Source organism: Dasypus novemcinctus, chromosome 16 (genome assembly GCF_030445035.2).
Source record: "Dasypus novemcinctus isolate mDasNov1 chromosome 16, mDasNov1.1.hap2, whole genome shotgun sequence".
Classification (NCBI taxonomy): domain Eukaryota; kingdom Metazoa; phylum Chordata; class Mammalia; order Cingulata; family Dasypodidae; genus Dasypus; species Dasypus novemcinctus.
The window spans coordinates 89,703,666-89,725,447 of record NC_080688.1 but is presented as its reverse complement, the minus strand read 5'-3'; the positions used below and the strand labels follow the sequence as shown (position 1 = coordinate 89,725,447).

The window sequence follows — 21,782 nt, the reverse complement described above, 5'->3', positions numbered from 1 at the left end:
ACGCCCTAACCACTGGACCAAGTCCGCTTCCCTGAAGGGAATTTCTGATGGACTTTCATTATCGACTTGGTCACTCAACACACATCGTTGAACAAGTTTTATGCATTTAGATACACATGTTGATGGAATAACTGGAATTTAAAGTAAATTTAAATTTTGAGTATTAATATTGAGTATTTAATATTGTGTATGGAGTTTAAATACCCAAATTCCTCAAGTGTTTTTCAGAATAGAACACTCAGTTTGGTAAAAAAAAATTTTGATTTTACATTTTCTCATTGAATTGCATATATAATGCTGCAGAATTGTTATTGAAATATTTAGGTGACGTTGTCCTTTCTGCAGTGTAGGCCTTCAAGTGTTCAGGGGAACAAAAATATGGACAGCAAATTCCTTGTAATTCCTGGTGGGTTCTTCAGGATAATGCATATTGAGCTCGCTGATTCTGAGTTTAGAGTTATCCTAGTTTATGATAGGACATGTTTGTTCAATGGAGACAGAAAATTATTATTCTGAATCATTAGCATTTGAACTAAGAGAATCACAGCATGATGTTCTGGTGGCCCTTTGAAGCTTGGCTTTTATCTTTGTTTACTGTTCAACTCGTCATGTTTAACAATGAAATCAATACGAGAAAGATGTGTCTGTAACTATCTAATACAGACATGTATGCATCAGCCACGAAACAAACCCTGGGCCACGTACCCTGGGCCTAATAATAATCAGAGAGCAGATCCCAAAGAAATTTTAATATCCTTCTATTTGTAACTGACATGGCTAATTGCACACAATGAATAAATCATGCGAAGGCCCAAAGCAGACATAATAATAGTATAAAAATGTGTTCTAATTTATTGGAATAAGAAAAGAATGGACAAACCATGATGTGGATCGTGCCCTATGTGAAGAAAGAAAATCTAGCTGTGGAATATAATTTTCATATAAGCATAGTTCTCTTTTCTTTACCTGAGGTCCTTTGGAACAGCAAGAACATGACATTTTAGCAGAATAATTGGGATGAAATCTAATAAATGTGGGTTGGGTTAAACTGAAATTTGTGAACAGAATTTCTCATATGAGAAAGAGATTAAGCTATATCTTACCCAATAATATTAGATATTTTAATAATAAGGTAAGCACATTGGAACAGAGCATTTTGGAAGCAAATATTGAGTTTTCAAAAAAAAATGATGCTAAAGCAGAAGATGAAAAGATGCATGAATCTATTTGAGGCCTCAAATTTGGTCAATCTTTTTTCAAATAAAATGTCATTTCTTCTATTTGCATAGCCTAAAGGCCAGTTTAAGTTTAAGATATGGTAGCAAGGTCAACTCTTTCCTTTCATTTTGGAAAGAAACTTGTTTGGGGTGCATTTCTGATGGCCAAACATATTTTGCAACTTTTTTTCTCATTCCCTGTGTATGTAATTAGAATACAACATTAAAAAAATAAGAATAAGCAGCAAGCTATGCTCTTGTGAATCCAGGTTTGAAGCCTCTGTGTATCTGTTCTAAGCTGCTTACTGTTAATTGGTATCGCTGATGTTTTAGTTATTGTTTTATTCCTTCAAATTCATTAAGAAAAGTCTTGTTAGTCCTTAGAAATTAAAAGCATTGTAAGAATTGAGCAAGAATATGGCATTTAATATTTATTGTACCACCTAAAGAATTTTCGTTTTGCTATCTCATCTGTCAACAAGTATTTACTGAGCACCTACAAAGTAACAAGTGTACCAAGCCCCAGCAATAAAGTGGTGAACAACAAAAAATGCTTTGCCTTGCATTCTAATAGGGAAGCAAATGATGCTTAAGCATTGGGGAAAATAAGTGAACAGGGTGGGCTCAAAAATAAAAGGGGGTGACATGGTGGGGGAAGATTGGGGGGAACAGAGTCTCCGGTGGACGACGTGGGCTCAGGAGCTGCTGGGTAAAGATTGGGGGCAAGCAGGGGGCTTTGAGATGCCTTACTGTGGGTTACTGTGGTTGAGGGACCCTAGGCATTTGGGATTTAATCTGTTTATTGGAAGGGTTTTGGAGTGTTGTAAGCCTGGTGAGTTACACTCTAAAAGGAGCAAGGTAACCTGGCTGCAGTGACCTGGAAGGCTGGCAGGAGAGGACATTGGAGGACAGGGCTGCCTCGTGGCCTTGAGATGGTAGGACAGCCTGGGGCCAGGGTGGGGTGGACACAACCTACTGAACTGCCAGCGCCCGGGCCCTCAGCCTGAGCAGCTTGGGCTGGGGTGCCCTTTACTTCCAGGAGGGCCTGTGAAAGGGCAGAATTAAGATGGGGAGGGCGGTGAGAGGAGCAGCCTGGACACCAGTCCTTTGCGCCAAGCCCTTCCATTCCGCCATCTTCCCTCTGAGAAGTCAGCCTTCCAGGTGGAGCTGTTGAGTAGGAAGTAGGTTGAATATGGAAGGGAAGTGGGGGCCTCAGGCCAAGAGCTGGAGTGGACGCAGCAGCCAGCAGGACGACGGAGGCGCTGAGGCCAGTGGAGCTCATGGGGGAAGGCGGCTAGAGGAGAAGGGATGGCGGCGCAGGGGTCAGGAGACCCCGCAAAGGGGCCTGAGAACGTAGGAGGAAAACAGCTGACTGGTCGAAATCATCAGTGAATAAAAGTGACTAAACTTTCAGATATGCTCGACTTTGCTGTTCAGTATGAACTCATTACCTAAATATATATGCAACGGATCACCATTGCATATTTTAAACCATTTTCAGGTTTATTTCCATCTCTCTGTAAAAGCACATCATAGACTCTAGAGCAGGGATTCTTAACAAGGAGTGCGTGAGCTTGAATTGAAATTCAAAAAGACCATTATTCTTGTGGGGACGTGTTGGAGCCGGTGTGATCTGTTTATTAAATAATACATAGTATAGTGTGGGCGTAGTAAGGTTTTGGTTTCCACTTGACCAAGAGGTCCATGGAACAAAAACGGTTCAGAACCCCTGCCCTAGAGCATCTTGACAGCAGAAAGCCTTACTGACTCAGTATCTCCAGCTGTATGCCTTATTTCACGCAGCGTGAAGGCCTCGAGGCTCATCCATGCCCCGATGCATCTGGGCTCCATTCCTTCCGGAGCTGAATGGTATTCCATCGTGTGCTTACACCACATTTTATTGTCCATTCATCAGGTGCCGGACACCTGGGTTGTTCCCATCTTCTGGCAATTGTGAATGATGTCGCTATGAACATGGGTGTACAAATTTTAAAAAGTCAGTATCCTCTAGGCTGGTAAATGTTGAATTCAAGAAATGAAGCAGGAGAATGTAAATGTACTTGATGCTCTCTCCTGCTGTTTTCCACTCGTTTCTATAAGCATCTCCATCCAAATTCACGCTAGGGGACCTAGCAAAGAATTTAAAAGGCAGATGTGGAAGACCCAAAGACGTGAGTGTGCAGTGTGTGTGAGTGGGTAAGAGTGTGTGCATGTGTGTCGGTATGCATGAGTGGGCATGTGAGTGTGTGTGTAAAGTTGTGTGAGAGTGGGTGTCAGTGTGAGTTTGTGTGTGAAAGAGTGTATGACAGTGTCTCTGTGTGCATGGGAGTTGCTCTGTGCACACAGGACAGCCGAGAGGGGTGAGTTTTTGACAAAAGTCAAGCTAAAAGAACTGCTTGAGAGAAGCAGGAGGCAATGTGAGCCTGTGTGGAGAGAACAAGGTGGTGGGAGTGGGGATGGGGGAAGGCATTTGCACTTAAAAACACAGACAATGTAATGTTTTCGTGAAGGAGAATATTATCAAACAGCACTTCTATTTCCTTTTTTTGTTTTTACTTTGAACTAGACTGCTCATAATGGTTTTATTAGTCATACAGCACTGGTGTTTGTAGTATCTATGTTTCAGAGAGAGATCTGCCAGTTCTGATTTTCATTTTCTTATAATATTTTTGAATGTTCAGTGGATTTCTTGATTTCCAAAATACCCCTAATATTTAGAATGAAGAGATTTAGTGGCTAAAGCATTAAAATAGCAATTATAAAATATAAAAACATTTAATTACAGAATTGAAACAAATATTTATCAATGTGATTATATAGATAGATAGATATAGATATATGGAAGAAACCCCCACATAAAACCTGCCTTTATTTTGAGTACTGGAGATGCTGACCCTTCCTTAGCTACTTCTAATATGCTCAAAATTTTTTGGTCACCTCCTGCTAATTAATTTAGTTCTTTAAAGAACCAGTGACAAATAGGTAAAATTGCTGTTTGTTCCAGATGCACTCATGGTTTAATCATGAAGGAAACACCGTTTCACTGAAACATGATGTAAGCCCGCCTCCTTCTGGTGGGAATTGGAATATATGAAGTTTAAAAATAGAAAGCAGTGAAACCATCTTCAGTGAAATACTTTCTCTAAGTATCTTTAAATATAATAGATTATAGATGTTATATGAAAACTACTACTTTACTCATTCAGAATTTTGAAATAGGGAAAGGACTTTTGGATAAGCATTTGCTTTTCCATTAAATTTATTAGTTTTTCCCCAATGACAAAAGTATGAATATGTAGTTGTATATGGATAGGTATACCTTTATGTGCATATGGAAAATTTCTCCATAAAAGCTGCATAGAACTTGAAATCCTGGAAATAATCATTACTTATATTTTGGTTTATGTATTTCTAGTGTGTGAGTTTTGGTAGCTTTTGTGGTCTACCAGATGCTTTTTCTTCTCCACAGCAAAGGCTGCACTGAATTTTGAGGTTCTAAAGTATTTGTTAATGAAATAGTCAGGGACATATTCACTGAAGCCATTTTAACTGGATTTTGAAAACTGGGGTTAAACCAACTGTGAAGAACCTTAAAGTCTGTTTCTTTGTATCATATTCCTTTGTTCTGAAAACATTGTTACTACAGTTGCTGGTCTGTATTGACCCTGGCATCCTAGCCTTGATTCTATGGTGAGAATTTGGGATTAATCAACCATTAAAATCATTAAATACTCCCCCCAATTTTTTGAGACAAAGACATTTCTTTATACTTTTCCAAGTTTCATGGAGAGAGAGACTGGATTTGAACCTGGGATGTTAAGGAGCGGGCCCTTGCGGGCTGGTGGACTGCCCAAGCACGGCACATTGGCCAGCGTCCATTCTGATCGGCTCATTCCCAGGAGGTACTGGTTGTTAAAAGTCTTCATTACTACCCGCGGGTATAATAATTGGTAGATCTATATATTTAACAATTTTTACTAGCTGAAGAAAAACAATTTTCTTCTTTGTTGCATAAAAAGAGTAAACATTTCTATTTCTAGCAGTCATTATTTAAAGAGTATTTATTGCATACTATTACATATTGTATTAGTCAGAACTCTGTTGGCCTTTATAAAGGCTGTTTAGCTGGAGTAGAAGCTTACAGTCACAAGACCCTAAAGAGTCCAACCTAAGGTACCATAAAGGGTAATTTCTCACCCAAAGTCTGTTGCCACATTTTGAATCAAGATGGCGGGCGATGTCTGCGAGGGTCCAGCCTTCCTCCTTCCTCTTAAGGCTCCATGGTCCCAGCTTCCGGTCTCAGCTGTAGGCTGGCATAAAGCTCGTCTCTCCCTGGGGCTCATTTCTTTCCAGGCTCAGCTGCTCTGTTCTCTTCACAAGGTCAGCTGTAGACTGTGGAACTCCTCTCTCTTCCCGGGGTGCCTGCCTGTAATGCTATCTCTCTTCCTCCACCATGGCTTTTTCTGTGTGAGTGTCCACCCACCAAGGGAGCAGGGACTTGATGCCCTACTGACGTGGCTGAATCAAAGCTCTACTCTTAATTTAATCAAGCAAACTAACCTTTGAATTTAATACAATCAAAGGATATCACACCCAGAGGAACAGACCAGTTGACAAACATGATCAGTGTCTCTTTTGGAATTCATGAATAATGTCCAACTGCCACACATGTAAAGTGCTATGCTCCCTTCTCTCCAATCTGCATTCTCATATAATGTTAACAAGAGATCTGTGAGCTGTGTATGATTACTTTACAAACTAGGAAATTGAATATTAAAACATTTAACTCTTGTGTCATACCTCCTTCATATTGCAAGGATTCTTTGTTTTTGTTTATTTCATAACATCACAGTAGTTGGAAAAGTGCTAACCTCTATTGGGCACGTACCATATGAAAATACCTGCATTATGGTTTTTAAAGCTTTATCTCATTTAATTCACAAAAGAATTTTATGTGGTAGTTGAGGTTATTCCCATTTTATAGGTGTGAACTGAAGCTGAAAAAGCTTATGTAAAATTTACTCAAGATCACACAGTTAAATGGTGGTGGACCCAGACTTCAAAGCCAGATATTTTCATTCCACATCTGCTGCGTCATTCTCTTTCCAAAAAAAAAAAAAAACAGCTACTGTTTATGCCTATTGTGCCTGCCTCCGTATGGGTGACAAGGGTACCGATGGGATAACTGAGTAAGTGAAGGTTAGCAGCTCATGGGCAAAGAGCTGCACAGCGGCAGAGCTGGGTTGTGAAGCTGTGGCCAGGCCCAGGGCCCTTGTTCGTAGGCCACTGCCTCCTCCCTGCCAAACCCGCGCCTGCCTGCAGAATCACAGCGCCGCACAGCCTCCGGCGCAGCTCCCCTCGCGAGCATCTCCAAGACTGAACGGTCCTGGGAGAAGCCCCTCGACTCTCCCTTTCAACGCACCGTCTATGGCACTGCCACGCAAGAACGCTTCGCGCAAGTGGGTACATGGCAGTGCATGGGGGAGGAGGGACCGGCGAGGGGCTCGTTTGTAGGGGTGTGGCTGTGTTAGAATATCCACTTTCTGTACCAAGAGGATGACTTAACCCTAGAGCAGCAGTCTGCTTACACACGGAACATCTTTGGCTGGCTAGAATATTTCTCTGCGTTTTTTAAAAAAAAATCTTTTTTTTTTTTTTTAAGAAACACTTGGCATTGGATCCAGGTAATGAAATGACGATGATCTATAAACCTTCCAATGAAGTGAGTTTGCACTTGTTGGGATCCTCGTGTCATTTGCAGTGGCAAATAGCTGCACCTATGTTAATTTTTTAACATTCATATGAAACTGTGTTTGATACTCTGATAGAAACAGAAGGCCCAATTCAAGAAATGAAGTATATTTTTCTGATTATGGCAACTCTGCCTATGTATGGGACTCTAAGAAATTTTATTGAAGTATTATCATTCATATGTGAGCGTATGTAAACAAAAGTGTATAGTAATTGTTGTGACTTACAAAGCAAATATGACTATCATCATACAGGTCTCCCATACATCACCCCACTACCAATACCTTGCCTTGTTGTGAAACATTTGTTAGAAACTATGAAAGAACATCGCCAAAATATTACTGCTAACTATAGCATGTATCTTACATTTTATGTATTTTCCCCAAACCCATTAGATTATTAATACCTTGTATTAGTCTTGTATATTTGTTATCATTCAGGAGAAAACATTCTCATATTTGTTCTGCTAACCACAGCCCATGTTCTACCACTGGATTCCATGTATTATACAGTCCCATACTTTGTACAGTCCGTTCAAAGTGTACACTCAGTGGCTCTCATTTTCATCACGGAGTTATGCCATCCTCACCTCAGTCAATTTTAGAATGTTTTTGTTACTCCAAAAGAAAAATTCCCATACCCCATTATACCTCCCCATTGTTGTTCCTTAGAATTGATTTATCTTCTTTGTCCTCACAGCAAAACTATTACAACATAACTATCATCCATAAGTTACATTAGTTGTTATTTTCTGGTGTATCACCATATTCTAACATTTTATATATTTTATATAAGAGAACATTCTTATATTGATACTATTAATCACAATCTTCATCCACCACTGAAATCACTGTTATACATTCCCTAGATTATCCTCTAGCTTCCTTTCAATTGATATTTCTGTCCACAGACTATCCTTTTCAGTACAGTCACATTTAAAAATCAGCAGTGTTACTTATACTCACTATAATGTATTACCATCAACTTTATTTTTTCCTACACTTTTACAATAAGCCTTATTAAAATTTCTACATACATTCAGCATCAGCTTTCCCTTCTCAACCCACACTTTATCTCCTAGTAACCTATACTCTAGAGTTTACTTCTATGAGTTTACATGTCGTATTTAGTGCATATTAATGAGATCAAACAATATTTGTCCTTTTGTGTCTGGCTTAATTCACTCAACATAATGTCGTCAAGGTTCATCCATGAGGACTTACAGCTGAATAGTATTCCATTGTATGTATATACCACATTTTGTTTATCTGTTCAGCAGTGGATGGACACAAGTGTCTCCATATTTTAGCAGTTGTGAATAATGCTGCTGTGAATATTGGTGTGCAAATTTCAATTCATGTCCTTGCTTTCAGTTCATCTGAATATATTCCTAGTAATGGGATTGCTGGATCATAGGGCAGTTCTATACTCAGCTTCCTAAGCTACCACCAAACTATCTTCCACAGAGGCTGCACCATGCGATGTTCCCACCAATGGTGAAGCAGTGCTTCTCTTTCTCCACATCCTCTCCAGCACATGTAGTTTTCTGTTTTTGTTTTTGTTTTTACTAATGGCATTTCTCTAAGGTGAGTAATGGTATCTCATTGTAGTTTTGACCTGCATTTCCCTAATAGCTAGTGTTGAACATTTTTTCATATGCTTTTTTGGCCATTTGTATTTCCTCTTTGGAGAGATGTCTGTTCAAGTTTTATGCCCATATTTTAATTGGGTTGCTTGTTTTTATTAATCATTAAATTGTATGATCTCTTTATGTAACACAGATAACAAACACTTTTCTGATAGGTGGTTTCCAAATATTTTCCCAATTGAGTAGGCCATCTTTTTACTTTCTTGACAAAGTCTTTTGGAACAAAAGTGTTTAAATTTGAGGAGGTCCCATTTATCTAATTTTCTTTCCTTGCTCATGTTTTGGGTGTAAGGTTTAAGAAACTACTGCCTACCACATGATCTTGAAGATGTTTTCCTACATTTTCTTGTAGTTTTATGTTTGTAGCTTTTATATTTAGGTCCTTGATCCATTTTGAATTTATTTTTGTATAAGGTGTGAGAGAGGGGACCTCTTTCTTTTGGGTATGGCTATCCAGGTCTCCCAGCACCATTAGCTGAATAGACTGTTATAGCCCAGCGTTGTAAAATCTCACTTGACGGTAGATGCGAGGGTCTGTTTCTGAGTTCTCAATTCAGTTCCGCTGGTCCATGTTTATCTTTATGCTGGTATCATGCTATTTTCCCACTGTAGCTAAGTAATAGGATTTAAAGTCAGGAAGTGAGAGGGGTTCTGGATTTTCAACACTGTTTCCTTAGCTGCCTCTTTATTATATGTAAACTTTGAGTTTCTTCTGGATAAACTTAAGAAACAGAGGAGCTGGTTGTAGAACACACTTGCTTTTAAAAACGTATGCTGAGTTTCTAAGTACAAGTCCTTGTCAATTGGCAGAGTATGTGTTTACCCAGAAATAATAAAAACCAAAGAAATGATGCTGAAGTTTAGAGACTATGACAATGTGTATTGCCTTTGAAGTTCATAATTTTTCTAAATCATTATGAAAGATCAATAAATATTTATGTTCTTTTAAAGATGTTCTTTACTTGATCTATAACTGTACTTTTGAAACTAGTAAAACTTATTAGACAGTTAAGGGAACTTTACATTTTTACTGAAGCACTTTGCACACATTCTAATTTATTAGCTGAAAATTTTTGCTCTATGTACACATTTTGACAACACTCATAATTTGCTTAACAGACCATATCAGTTCTGCAAAAGCCATTAGGGTTTGATTTTAGAAATTCAAATTTAGTTCCTCACTAAAAAGGCCATTTTTTCAATAATACATCTGATCATTAAATTTGACATTATGAAATTGTATAGTGTGCTTAACAACTCACCAGCCTAATAAAGTATTAAGAAGGATATTATTAATTTCAAAAGATGATCACATATTATGGACTTTTTATTTGTTGTTTTGTTTTGTTTTTTTCTGAAATGACTACTAATTGCTTTTTCATTCATGAACCAGGGGATCTGAAGCCGAACCCTAACAGAAACTCTGTGATCTTGGGAGGAAGGTGGGGATTGGCATCTTGAGCTAGGAGGGGCCACTTCTACTTGGGCTAGCCATAAGTTTGTCTTTCTTTTAATTTTCAGGATTTGGGTGTTTTAGTTTTCACTCTTGGGGATTCCTCAAGGAGTGTTATACATATACTAAGCTGCCTTATGCAATGCGTTTCCTGACAATTTTGATTAATATGACAACTATAATAAACACAGTAACTTTCTAGAACACCTGCAGTACTGTGAAGAATCCATTATAATATAAATGTCTTGTTTAGACAGTATTGGTCATTAATAAAAGCTTACTGAAGATTAACCACTGTAAATTATGTGTTTTATATGTAAGTTTTTGTAGAATACCTATTCTTAAAAGGGTGGCAGAAGTATTCCTGAAAGAAAAAACACTAAAATTACATTTTATGAGATATATGGGATGATTGCAAAGATAGAAACAAAAGGTAACTTTAAAATACTCTCTGTAAACTGTAATCCATAATTCAGTATTACTCTAGAGACTTATTATTATTTTAAATATTCTACTACTCTAATAATGAAATAAATGTATTTTCCTAATATTGAAATCATCTAACATTTTACTTGCTATATTTAATGTCTCACTTTCTCTCCTAATTATCATTCATCCCTTCTTGGGTCTTTATTTTACCTAAATGTTCCTTAAATGTGCATTGTGATTTTGAGACATGGATCATTGTGCCTTAAATCACCTGAATATGTGAAATGCATGTAAAGTAGGCTAACTTGATCACCATATATATGTTAAATATTGAATGCATATAATAGAGATTTTTTTCTTATGTTATTCAGAATTCATTTTCTCCTGGTTCTGAATTTCTGTGACATTATTTTTTATATGCTTAAATGATATAATAGGGTTTGGTTTAATATATACTCTTCTTCATTAGTACTTCAGAAAATTCCTTCAATATTTCAATTAAGTCTTTATGTATAAATTTAATATGTACAGAATTTCAATGCAAAATGTTTCTTAGTATTTGTTTCATTTTTATGATGGAAAACACCCTGTGCCAGTTTTTTAACTGAGCATCTGCAGAGAAATTGCAATTCTGCTACTCACACATAAATAATTACCATCACTGAACACCCCTGAGAATCTCATGTCAGATCATTTATCTCAATTTAATGGCAAATTATCATTCTAATCTTTTTTTTTTTTTTTTTGGATTTGAAATGTGAATGAATTAACACTCTACAGCAGTTATCACTGTTTTTCCCTTTTCTTCTTGTGTTTAGCTCCCTGTGAAGGCAATACCTTCTTCTGCCATAGTAACATGTGTATTAACAATACATTGGTCTGCAATGGACTCCAGAACTGTGTATATCCTTGGGATGAAAACCATTGTAAAGGTAATGATCAGTTTTTGAAATTTGCAAAGTTTCCCTGCCTGCAAGATGGGAGGGAAGTTAATTCCGATGTTTGTATACACCCAGAAATTTTAGAAACAAATCATACAGTGGCTTTTGTGAGCTCTAAATTTGTCCTCTGATTGATTAGTACTTTTCTTTGTACTGGTGCTGTTTCCAGAAGTTTCTTCATTAATACCCAAGAGACTCTCCTGAACCCTTGAAAACTTACTAAAGGCCATTTTCCTTGTAAGCACCTTAAGAGCCACGGACGGGAACCTTGAAGCATTGAGAGGAGTGTGGCACTTTCCTCTCCTAACTGACGCCACTTGATTCATGGCTGTGTTTCTCGTTTACTCCAGTTTGTTCTATTGGACATTGTGCACATACTCTAAAGATAAATTATAGTGAAGGCACCTTTGTGTGTTCAAGTACTTCAAACCACTTAACTCCAGATTTGCTACCAAAACACTTTTCTTCCTCTCCAATGAAAACAGTTTCCAAACTCCTCATTGTCTGGTCCAAACACAAAGATTTGGTTTTTGAGACTGGAATCCTTGACTGGGTTAGGAATGCTGCCTGCTCGTTCGGCTGGAAGTGCCAGGTATACTCTTTAATGAAGATCCAATATTAATTTGCAACAAGAGTGACATAGGCAAATACTCCTTTTGCGCTTAAAGAACAATGTTATATATTAAGCGCCTTCTGTGAGGAGAAGCGAGTAGCATTTCCCGGTAGCTCTGGTCCAGACAGGCAATAGGAAAGGCAGGTCCAGGATCAGCTACTTCGATGGCTGGTGTTGGCGATAACCACTTTTGTGTGGTCATCCTCTGCTCTGTTCTCCTAATGTAAATTTGTTCCCAAATACAGAGAGAATATTTGACATGAGCCAGTAGTCAAGACAATGTGCATCTAGGAGCCTTTATAAAGCTCTGGTCTCACCTTCTCCAGATGGCAAAGCCTCTGGGAGCCCAAGCAGAAATCAAAGTATACTGGACCCTGGACACTGACTTAGAGAAATGACCTCAAAAAGGAGGCACTTCCACATTCAAGTCAAATTCAGATTGGAAACATTTCCCTATTCATTTTGTTTCCATTTTAAAATAATTTAAGTTAAACAACAGAGAGAAAACAATCTAACTTTACATTGCAAGGAAATAAGAAGACAACTGAACACACTATATTTTTAGTTGTTCCACCCTTAAACCATGATTAGACTCATTGTTTAATTATTGTTTAAGTTCTGTTTCATTTTATTTTAACATACTGCTGCATGAACTTTAGGAAGACATTAATTAGCTTTGCTACTTCAGAAAGAACAGATGAGGAAGATGAGAACTGATAAACAAAAAGGCAGTCTTAATAGTAATGATTGTAGGATGAGAGTGCTAAGCATAAGAGTAAGAGTGACTCATAAATCATTAACTTATTTATCATTTTTATACAAGAGGTTTATTGATATTTCATATATATAAATCACACATTTAAACTATGAATCCTATTACATTTTGTATATTCAAGATTGTACACTCATCACCAAAATAATTTTTAGAACATTTTCATCACCCCCGAGGAAACCTCATGCCCTTAGCAGAGACTCCCCGTTTTCCTCCCCCACCTGGCCCCACCCCCACGCAGACATAGGCAACCAGTGAACAACTTTCTGTCTCTAGAGAATTGCCTGTTCTGGACCTTTCATGTAAATGCCATCATAGAGCATGTTTTCTGTGACCGGTTTCTTTGACTTAAGACAATATTTGCGAGGATCATCCATGATGTAGCACGTGTCAGTACTTCCTTCCTTTTTGTCTATGAATAATAATAGCATTGGATGGGTAGATCACATTTCGTTTATGCTTCCTCATTCAAGGGAAATTTGGGTTGTTTGCACTTGGGGGCTGTTGTGAATAATGCCTCTGTGAATACTCACGTCCCTTCCTGGTGCCACTGCTCCGGCCTGGGAGCAGGGACAGTGTCCCACCGTTCTAGAGTGACACCAGCTTTGTGAGCAGGAGCTGCCTGAGGGTGGCGCCCTCTGCTGGTCTCTGCTGGCTTCTCCAGGTGGTTCTGCCCTCTGCCAGCTGGGGTGAGGTAGAGCCCTGTTCTGCTGTGCTCAGTCTCTCGAGCCCGGTAGAAAGCATCTGTGTTGGGGATGAGTGCTGAGGAGGAGGAGGGTAGGCTGGGGAGAGAAGAGATGCTGGTGGCCTGTGTCTCCTGGGGAGATGCCTGAGCTCCACCCGAGTTCTTGCTGCGCCCTCCCTCCCTGCGGAGTTCCCATCAGGCTGAACTGGGGGTGGGGAGGGAGCGTGCCCCCATTCAGTTGCCACAGAACCCCACATGCTTAAAGAAAGTCCACAGATGTTCTTGAATAAATGTTTCTCCCTTGGCAAAGTGCAATGATGCAGTATAGCGTTAGGACCATTTCTAAAGACTTTTAACGGTTGCCTTTGGCAAAATACTTTCCACCAGTTATGGTTGTTTTACTGGGGAAAGAGTCCACAGAGGCCCTGGCATCACCTTCCAGTAGGTGTCTCCCTAGGAGTTTAATTACCTTTAGCTTTCGGAAGATTGTTGTTGCTTCTACCTGTTTTCCATGGCAGGAATAGGAGCAGAACAATCTGGGGAGATTCATGGTCGGGAAGTTTTCTCTTATCCATATAAAGAAAAGAATGCACTGGTTTTAAAATTGTACTATTGTTTTTCTTAATTCCCCCACCCCTAAAATGGCTTCCTCCTCTGCTCGTTGTCTCTACTCATTGTGTCTGCTCATTGCATCAGCTCATTGTATCCATTTGTTGTCTGCTCATTCTTCTTTAGGAGTCACTGGGAACAGAACCCCAGAATCTCCCATGTGGGAGGTGGGTGCCCAAATGCTTGAGCCACCTACGCTCCCCAAATTGTACTATTTTTAAATGGAGCATTTGTAAAAAAAAAGCATAAAAATGTACTGTTTCTAAAATTACAAGTCCATTCCCAAATGTCATGCTAAAGGTCTTATAAGACCTTCCCCAAACCAGCACACACGCACGCACACGCCCAAGGAGGGTTGCCGGACCGTGGGAGGCCTGTGCAATTTTAGTTTTGGTATGTGTTCACACCCCTTTACGTAGCCTACACAACTCCTGTGCTTGGCCTATTCGTTTTTGAAGCTCTGGATGCACACTCTGTATTGATGAGCCGTGGTCTGTCTCTTGTTTCGCTCTGTCTGTCCTCTCCGTGCCCCGCGCAGAGAAGAGGAAGACGCACCTGCTGGACCAGCTGACCAACACCAGTGGCACCGTCATCGGCGTGACGTCCTGCATCGTCATCATCCTCATCATCATCTCTGTCATCGTGCAGATCAAGCAGCCCCGAAAGAAATACGTCCAGAGGAAATCCGACTTCGACCAGACAGCCTTCCAGGAGGTGTTCGAGCCTCCTCTCTATGAGCTGTGCACCCTCAGAGGCACGGGGGCTCCGGCTGACTTTGCAGATGTGGCCGAGGACTTCGAACACTACCACCAGCTGCGGAGGTCCTCCTCCAAGTGCGTGCACGACCACCACTGCGGGTCGCAGCTGTCCAGCGCCAAGGGCAGCCGCAGCAACCTCAGCACACGGGAGGCGGCCGTCCTGGCGGACATGCCCCCCCAGCCCGGCAAGCCGCTCCTCCCGCCCCCCAGCAGAAGGAACATCCTCGTCATGAAACACAACTACTCGCAGGACGCCGCCGATGCCTGCGACATCGACGACATCGAGGAGGTGCCCACCACGAGTCACAGGCTGTCGCGACACGAGAAAGCCGTCCAGCGGTCAGTATCCCTAGATTTTTTGATGACAACTATATCCTGAGGACTGGCATACCTCCAGGCTCTGGAGTTCCGTGTGGTCTTCCTATTTTAGTTTCTCCTTTTAGTCGTGATGGAGACCCCAGAGTCACCATTTTCCCCCTGCCCTCTCCCTCTCAGTGCCATCCACGCCCTTGCTAAATTCCGTATATGTCCCTGCTGTGTCTACGTGTGTGGGCGCACATGCACACACAGACCAGAGCCATTTCCTTTATTTCTATACATGGGCAAAGTCTGCTTCTGCACAAAATAGGAGTTTTAACTTACATCACTACTTTATATTGCTCTTTTGCTTCTGCATCGTTAAGTGGAGATCAGGAATGCTGCCCCCATCCACTGTTTTAAGATGTGAAATATCTGGAAACCATTGCCTTACCAAGATGGTTAACTCATCTTGTCGAATAGTTTTAATGTAAAAATAATGTATTTTGCAATAAAATGGATTATATTTTTGGTATTAAAATGAAAATATATTTCTCCCACCTATCACTTAATACTTATATCACTAATGACGTAGGATAGCATGGCATGCTAAGGTACTAAGCATTTGTAGTTAAATGTGCAAGCTCTACTAGATAAATTTGGTTTATTTTCCTTTGGAGAGTAAGACAATATTATTTGTGTTGTATCATTACTCCTAAAATGAGTAAAAGTTTTGAGGAAGGAACATTTAAATCTAGAAAAAAGGTATTTTAAAGTCCAAAGATCAAGTCTACTTATGTTTTGTTTTGCATGTTTGCTAGCATTTAATTTGTCTTACGAATTCACAGACTTCCTCAATGCATTCTCAAAACCAAAAATATTTTAGTTGGTTTAATTATTTTTGCATGCTGATGGAAAAATCTATTTCCACAGTTTTATGTATTCTTAGGAATGCTTTTAAGTAAATATTTGTGTGCATATTTTTATTTTTGTGCAAACACTACTTTGTTGAATGAAATAGCCATAACATTCCAGGTTCTGCCTCATTGGGTCTCTAAGCAAACATGAATCTGAATACAACACAACTAGGGTCTAAAAAGAAAATTCAAGGTAAGCAAACACCCTCGGTTCCTCCTCCCACTTTGTTGTATTCTGTTTTGTTTTGTTTTGTTTTGTTTTGCAATTGTCTGGTAGTTTTTAGGGAATGTGCTATTTATTCATTACTTCTTGAGATGTATGTTTTGTGATATTTCATAATTAGACATATAATGGATTCAGCACTAATAGAAGGGTGATTCTTGGGTTATGCATCTTTGAAATGAATTTTAATATTCTTGTCATCAAGCAGTGTACTATAGATTATTAAAAAGGACCATTGAATTATATGCTAATTTTACAATTTCAAAAATAAACATACTAAAATGAATGAGCTCTTCAAAGAAATACCAAGAAGAAATCCAGGATTTTAAGAATCACTACTTTGAATATTCAGTTTCAGTATAATTGAAGTTAATATATAAAACTGATAATTACTTCATTCATTTAATTTCACAATATTCTACCCCAAACTCAAACACTAAGGATTTGGTAGCAATCATACAATTGGTGCACTTACATTTTGCATGAACGTGCAGCTTATCTCATCAAAATTAAATAGAGCATGTTATGTCAAATTTTATGATATAAAATTTGAATGCTTGATATTGTGAAATGTTTCATAAATGCCAGTTGTCTATGTGTACATCTATTTTGTCATTGGATATCATAATGGCTTTAGTTAATGTGTATAGCAGATAATTTGTCTCCAATTAAATTTGCTTGACGGCTAATCTCTTCAAAACCCTTCAAGCCTATCAAATTGTTCTTGAATTAGGTGAATGCATTTCCATGCTCTACATTACCTTGATAAATTGATGTATTTGTATGCATTTTTCACTGGGAAAAAAATGTTTTAACTGTGTTTTATTTTCAGAGAAGAACTATTTATACAAACATGGGGACTGTGAAAAGAAAATTCTATAGTGAGTTGAGAAAAGTGGACATATTTCTAAATTCATTCCACTGCCTTTATCCAAACTTAAGAATTACAGACATTTGTCATTCCTTCGGCAAGACATCCCCGCTGCACAATGATATGTTCATTTCGTAATTTGGTTGCTGGCCACCAAGTGCTCCTTAGTCTTTAAATACATTTTGAGATTTACTGGAAACTTGAAGAAGAAATTAGTTCCTGATTAAGATGATCCCACCTTTCTTTTTACTGTCAATCTCACTTTTGTTTCTATGTTGTTTTATGTCTTTGTTATATATTGTACATGTGTGATATGTGAAAAAACGATTTAGGTGAACTTTGTGTTACATGTGCATTGTTTTCATTATATAGACTGCTTGAGACTAGTGAGCTCCTGGGTGATTTTGAACATGCCACAGTGAAAAAGTTGAACTATGGACGATGGATGCACCAGCTAGAGGTTTCATGGACTATAAACATCTGTTGTCATATTATGAGTAAATGCAGTGGAAAGTAACGAGTAAAATTACTAGATTGCAATAAGAAAATTCTCTTTCTCTTTTTTATGTTATGTTTCTTTCGGTCTTTCCTACATTTCCTCCAATTTCCCTTTTGTTTTATATCAAAGGAAGATACTGAGTCTCAGAAATAGTTTTTGAAATCAGGAATTTTACCATTCGTACCCAACAATAGAATTTTTTTAAGCACTTAGCAATATGACTGAATTGACAATTTGAGAAAATACCCTGCATGTCAGTCTTGGATATTTTAGTTGGAGAAATATCCTTTTTATTAGAAACATTGTAAAAAGCATGCATTCTCAAATACTGCTGTTACTCTTCCATTTCTTTGTGACGTGTGCTTGCTACTTGTAACTTTTTATATGAAGATATATAAAAATGTATGATAATTTCCTAACTTGAGTTAAGAGAAATGTTTTCTTCTATTAGAGAGATAAAACACTGACTTGCATAAATACACACTTTATATAAACTCTTTCCAGCTGTTAGGCAACAGGACGTCCTGAAGTACTGAAGTGTACTTCCTTAAATATTTGACTTCTAAAATTTTATGGAATATGTTCTCCTTTTGAAATAAGAAGCCTTTTTAAAGTGCTTTAAATTAAGTCACAGGCCCTTTGATGACCCAAATCACACAATTCTGATTATTGTTATACTGAAGTGCACATGTTACATCCCAAAGCTTGCTAGCTATGATTGTTTCATATAAACAGTAAAATCCTTAATTGCTTTTGAATTGCATACTCAATCTCTGAAGTTTGATTATATGAGTGGTTAATTTTTAAAATATTGAATATACATTTACATAGAAGAAATTTTACAAAACAGAACTTCTGTGAATATGCTTACCAACATTTTCAAAACTTCTGAATTCTAAAGGTTAATAGAAGTCTTCCCTTCAAATAATAAAGCAGTATAATCTACCACAATTCAAACTTTCTAACTCAGGCAGGCTTGTTCACAAACCAATTAGATCAATTGCTAGCATAGATCCCTGTTTGATGATCAATTTCATAGGTGTTGCTAAGTTTGAAGATCAATTTCATAGGTGCTCCTAAACAAATTAATGTGAAAGAAAATGAAACTTCTCATTGAAAAATTAAAGAATTACCTTACGAATTTAGAGTAGTCTATTAAAAACATAAGTCAATCTGCAGAAATAATCACTTCCACGTATTTGATAAAATTGTTCCATAGGAAAAAATGGCTTTATTTCTGCACTTATCATTTGAACATGATAAAATTATTTTTTCAATGTTCTGCAACCTATTTTTATACATGTTGCTTATGTTAAAATGTACCCTTTTTGTTTGGCTTGACTAGTTTATAGCTATACTTACGTTCATGCCCTCTATTTTGAAATGTACATAGCCAGAGATTATTTTATGAAATAATTAGCCATATTTGATACCATTTTCTCCCTCTAGAAATCTGCATTTGGACCTTTTGTACTTTGAATGAGTAATCTCAGAAAATAAATCTACATGTCAAGAATTTTTATTTATAACAACAAAAAAGACAGGAAAATCAAGTTCCATTTACCATTTAAAATTCACTTCCGTTGTAGCTGTCCCCAGGATTTCCTCCCCTCCAAATCTTCCTAAATATTCAGGATGCTTCTGAGCTGCCAGATCTCCATTTAGGAGGTATTTCTACCAAAATCCATTGATGAAAACTCTTCCTTTCTTTCTTTTTTTCCCCTGACATCAAACAGGACTACATATAATAATAAACTTGGGTGTCTTACAATGTATTCACTACACGCAGCCCTGAAGGTATTTCAGATGGGTGCTAGGCCTCATTGGTAGTTAACACTGGAACTATTAACGTGGCGCGAGGCGCTGACTAATCAAGAAGGAAGACAGTGACAGTTTGGGAGCCAGATTCTGGGACTCCTGTCTCGTTCCCAGCAATAACTCTAAATGAAGGATCTCGGTCGTGAGGGCATCCAGGGGACTTGGGCCTGGGGGAACCATGAAGGTGGCTATTTAATTCTAACGATATAGTGAAAACCCACATTTACTGGCTACATCAGTCCCTATCAACTGAGTAGCAAACTTTGGCCTCCATCTAAATGGCCAAGTGGGGAGACACATGCGGTAAAGAATGAGTGGTTTCAAGACATTTAAATCAATTTATTTGATATAATTCCATTGATTTGAGAAAGTGGATTCAAATATTATTAATGAAAGCGCTGTGTAAATTCAGTGAGTTGCCTTTGAATAATAAAAATTAATTCAGTATGTTAATTTGATAAAAGCTATTTTCAGTTTATTTATCCATGTTTGAATTCACTTTTCAAAATCTTGAAGGCATATCATACATATGTGCAATGTCTTTTAAGCCCTGAATTAAGTTGCTTCCATCTCTCCAAGAGGATCCTAGCAGCCTAATTTGAGATGGGTGGGCTGATTTGGAAATCAAATTATTTCATACCTGATTTCATACCCATACCATTTTATGCATCATATTGCAAAATAGACCTACGTGATTGTGGGAAACAAAGGCATGTTGTTTCCATGGAAGCAAGTTACTTCCTTGACTACTGAGTCAAGCTGTCCCTTATGATTATCGGTGCGGAGCGCAATCTTGGCTGGGTCAGCACACCTGCAGGCAGAACAATACATATAGAACAGAACAATCTGGGCAACAGGATTTATGAGTATAGTTACTGATTCTTACAATAATAGTTCCAGTAAAGTTTGTTGGGTGTTCATCAATCATTAGTTAATATAGCATGAGGTAAGGGTAATAGGTAACTTGATTTTGTGCTGAATATCACGTAGGTTAGGGGTATATATACTAGCCCCCAAACTCAATAAACTTGTCTGATGAGCTTGAGAAATCAATGCTCTCAGATCCCCTGAACCCAATCTTTCTTTGTCTTTCATTCCCGATACCTCGGGTCGCCGAACAAGACTCCGACACATGATGTTTGGTTTTCCATAATAAATTTCCATTTGATTAGATAATTAAGAACTATCTATAAATGTAATTGGACTTTACTGTCTATGGGCTTTTAAGGGAAAATTTAGAGGCACATTTAAAAGAGACATTGTGGAGATGCTGGCTTTTCTGTTTCACATGACATTTTTCCTATTAAAAATATTTCAGACATCTGACTACGTAAACTGTGATTATGTGTTTAATAAAGTTAGCTTGTTGGCATGACTTCAATATTCCCTTAAGATATTGCATCAACTTTTTCTAAATTTTTCCCTTGGGAATTTGTGTTTTCCTCAGTATTTATACATTTAAAAAAAAATTTATGCACGGGTTTTCCTTGACCTCAAAATTCATAATAAATTGCCAAAATAGGATTTTGATTTCCTGTTACTTTTATTAAATAATTCCAAATAACCAACTGATGTTTTATAGATGAAATAAATAATAGCTTTTATCATATTATGTATGAAGTTTATATATTTTTGATGATGAAAATGAGTCCTGTTGGATTCCAACTCCGCACAGAGGTTAAATACATAAAATCTTCTCAGTTCTCTGTCTTCTATATGGATATGATTGGAAAAGCAAGTTTAAGTTTTATCTAATGTCACAAAGTGATTAGTGTCATGTTTATCTGGATATCATTTCCTTATTTGATCATTTCTACCTATTACAATGATGACAGAAGGATCGAGCCAATAAATACTTGTTATGTCAAAAAATGATCAAATAAACAGGGCTTGAAATAATTCTTAATCTCATACATTTAATTGCTATTTTCCATACCCCTTTGAGAGGCTGAATAATCTAGCGAAGTAAAAATATATAATTAAAATAGAGATGTGGTCTATAAATAATCTTGTTCCATAATTTCAGGGCCTTATATTAATTTAGAATTATCCTAATTATTTTTAATTAATTAACTTTTCAAACTGTACTAAAATTTCTTTAAGTGAATTATACCATTTGAGTAGATCAAACAGGGTTAATAAAAATAACAAATAGAGGTGACTGACAGCAGATGCTTATATCATCTCAATTTTATTGCTTGTAGCCTCTGGTTCTGTACTTTCTTGCATGTTTTTAAAGAAGCTAGTGCCCTGGTAATGTGCCTTTAATTTCTCAGAGGTA

The 21,782-nt window shown here is 37.8% G+C and overlaps 1 protein-coding gene across 4 annotated transcripts in view; it reads left to right on the top strand.

The window, feature by feature from the left end:
• Positions 1 to 21,782, top strand: part of NETO1 (neuropilin and tolloid like 1) — a 145,253-nt gene that overhangs the window by 96,714 nt on the left and 26,757 nt on the right. For 2 of the 4 annotated variants that reach the window (XM_071208586.1, XM_004450443.5), the window contains 4 exons: positions 11,317 to 11,430; positions 14,657 to 15,215; positions 16,209 to 16,283; positions 17,146 to 20,573. In XM_071208586.1, the coding sequence (XP_071064687.1) occupies positions 11,317 to 11,430; positions 14,657 to 15,215; positions 16,209 to 16,269 (734 nt within the window). In that variant the 3' untranslated portion in view covers positions 16,270 to 16,283; positions 17,146 to 20,573. Of the gene's footprint in view, positions 1 to 11,316; positions 11,431 to 14,656; positions 15,216 to 16,208; positions 16,284 to 17,145; positions 20,574 to 21,782 lie in introns of those variants that run through there. The other 2 variants (XM_071208585.1, XM_058277888.2) reach the window with 1 other exon arrangement.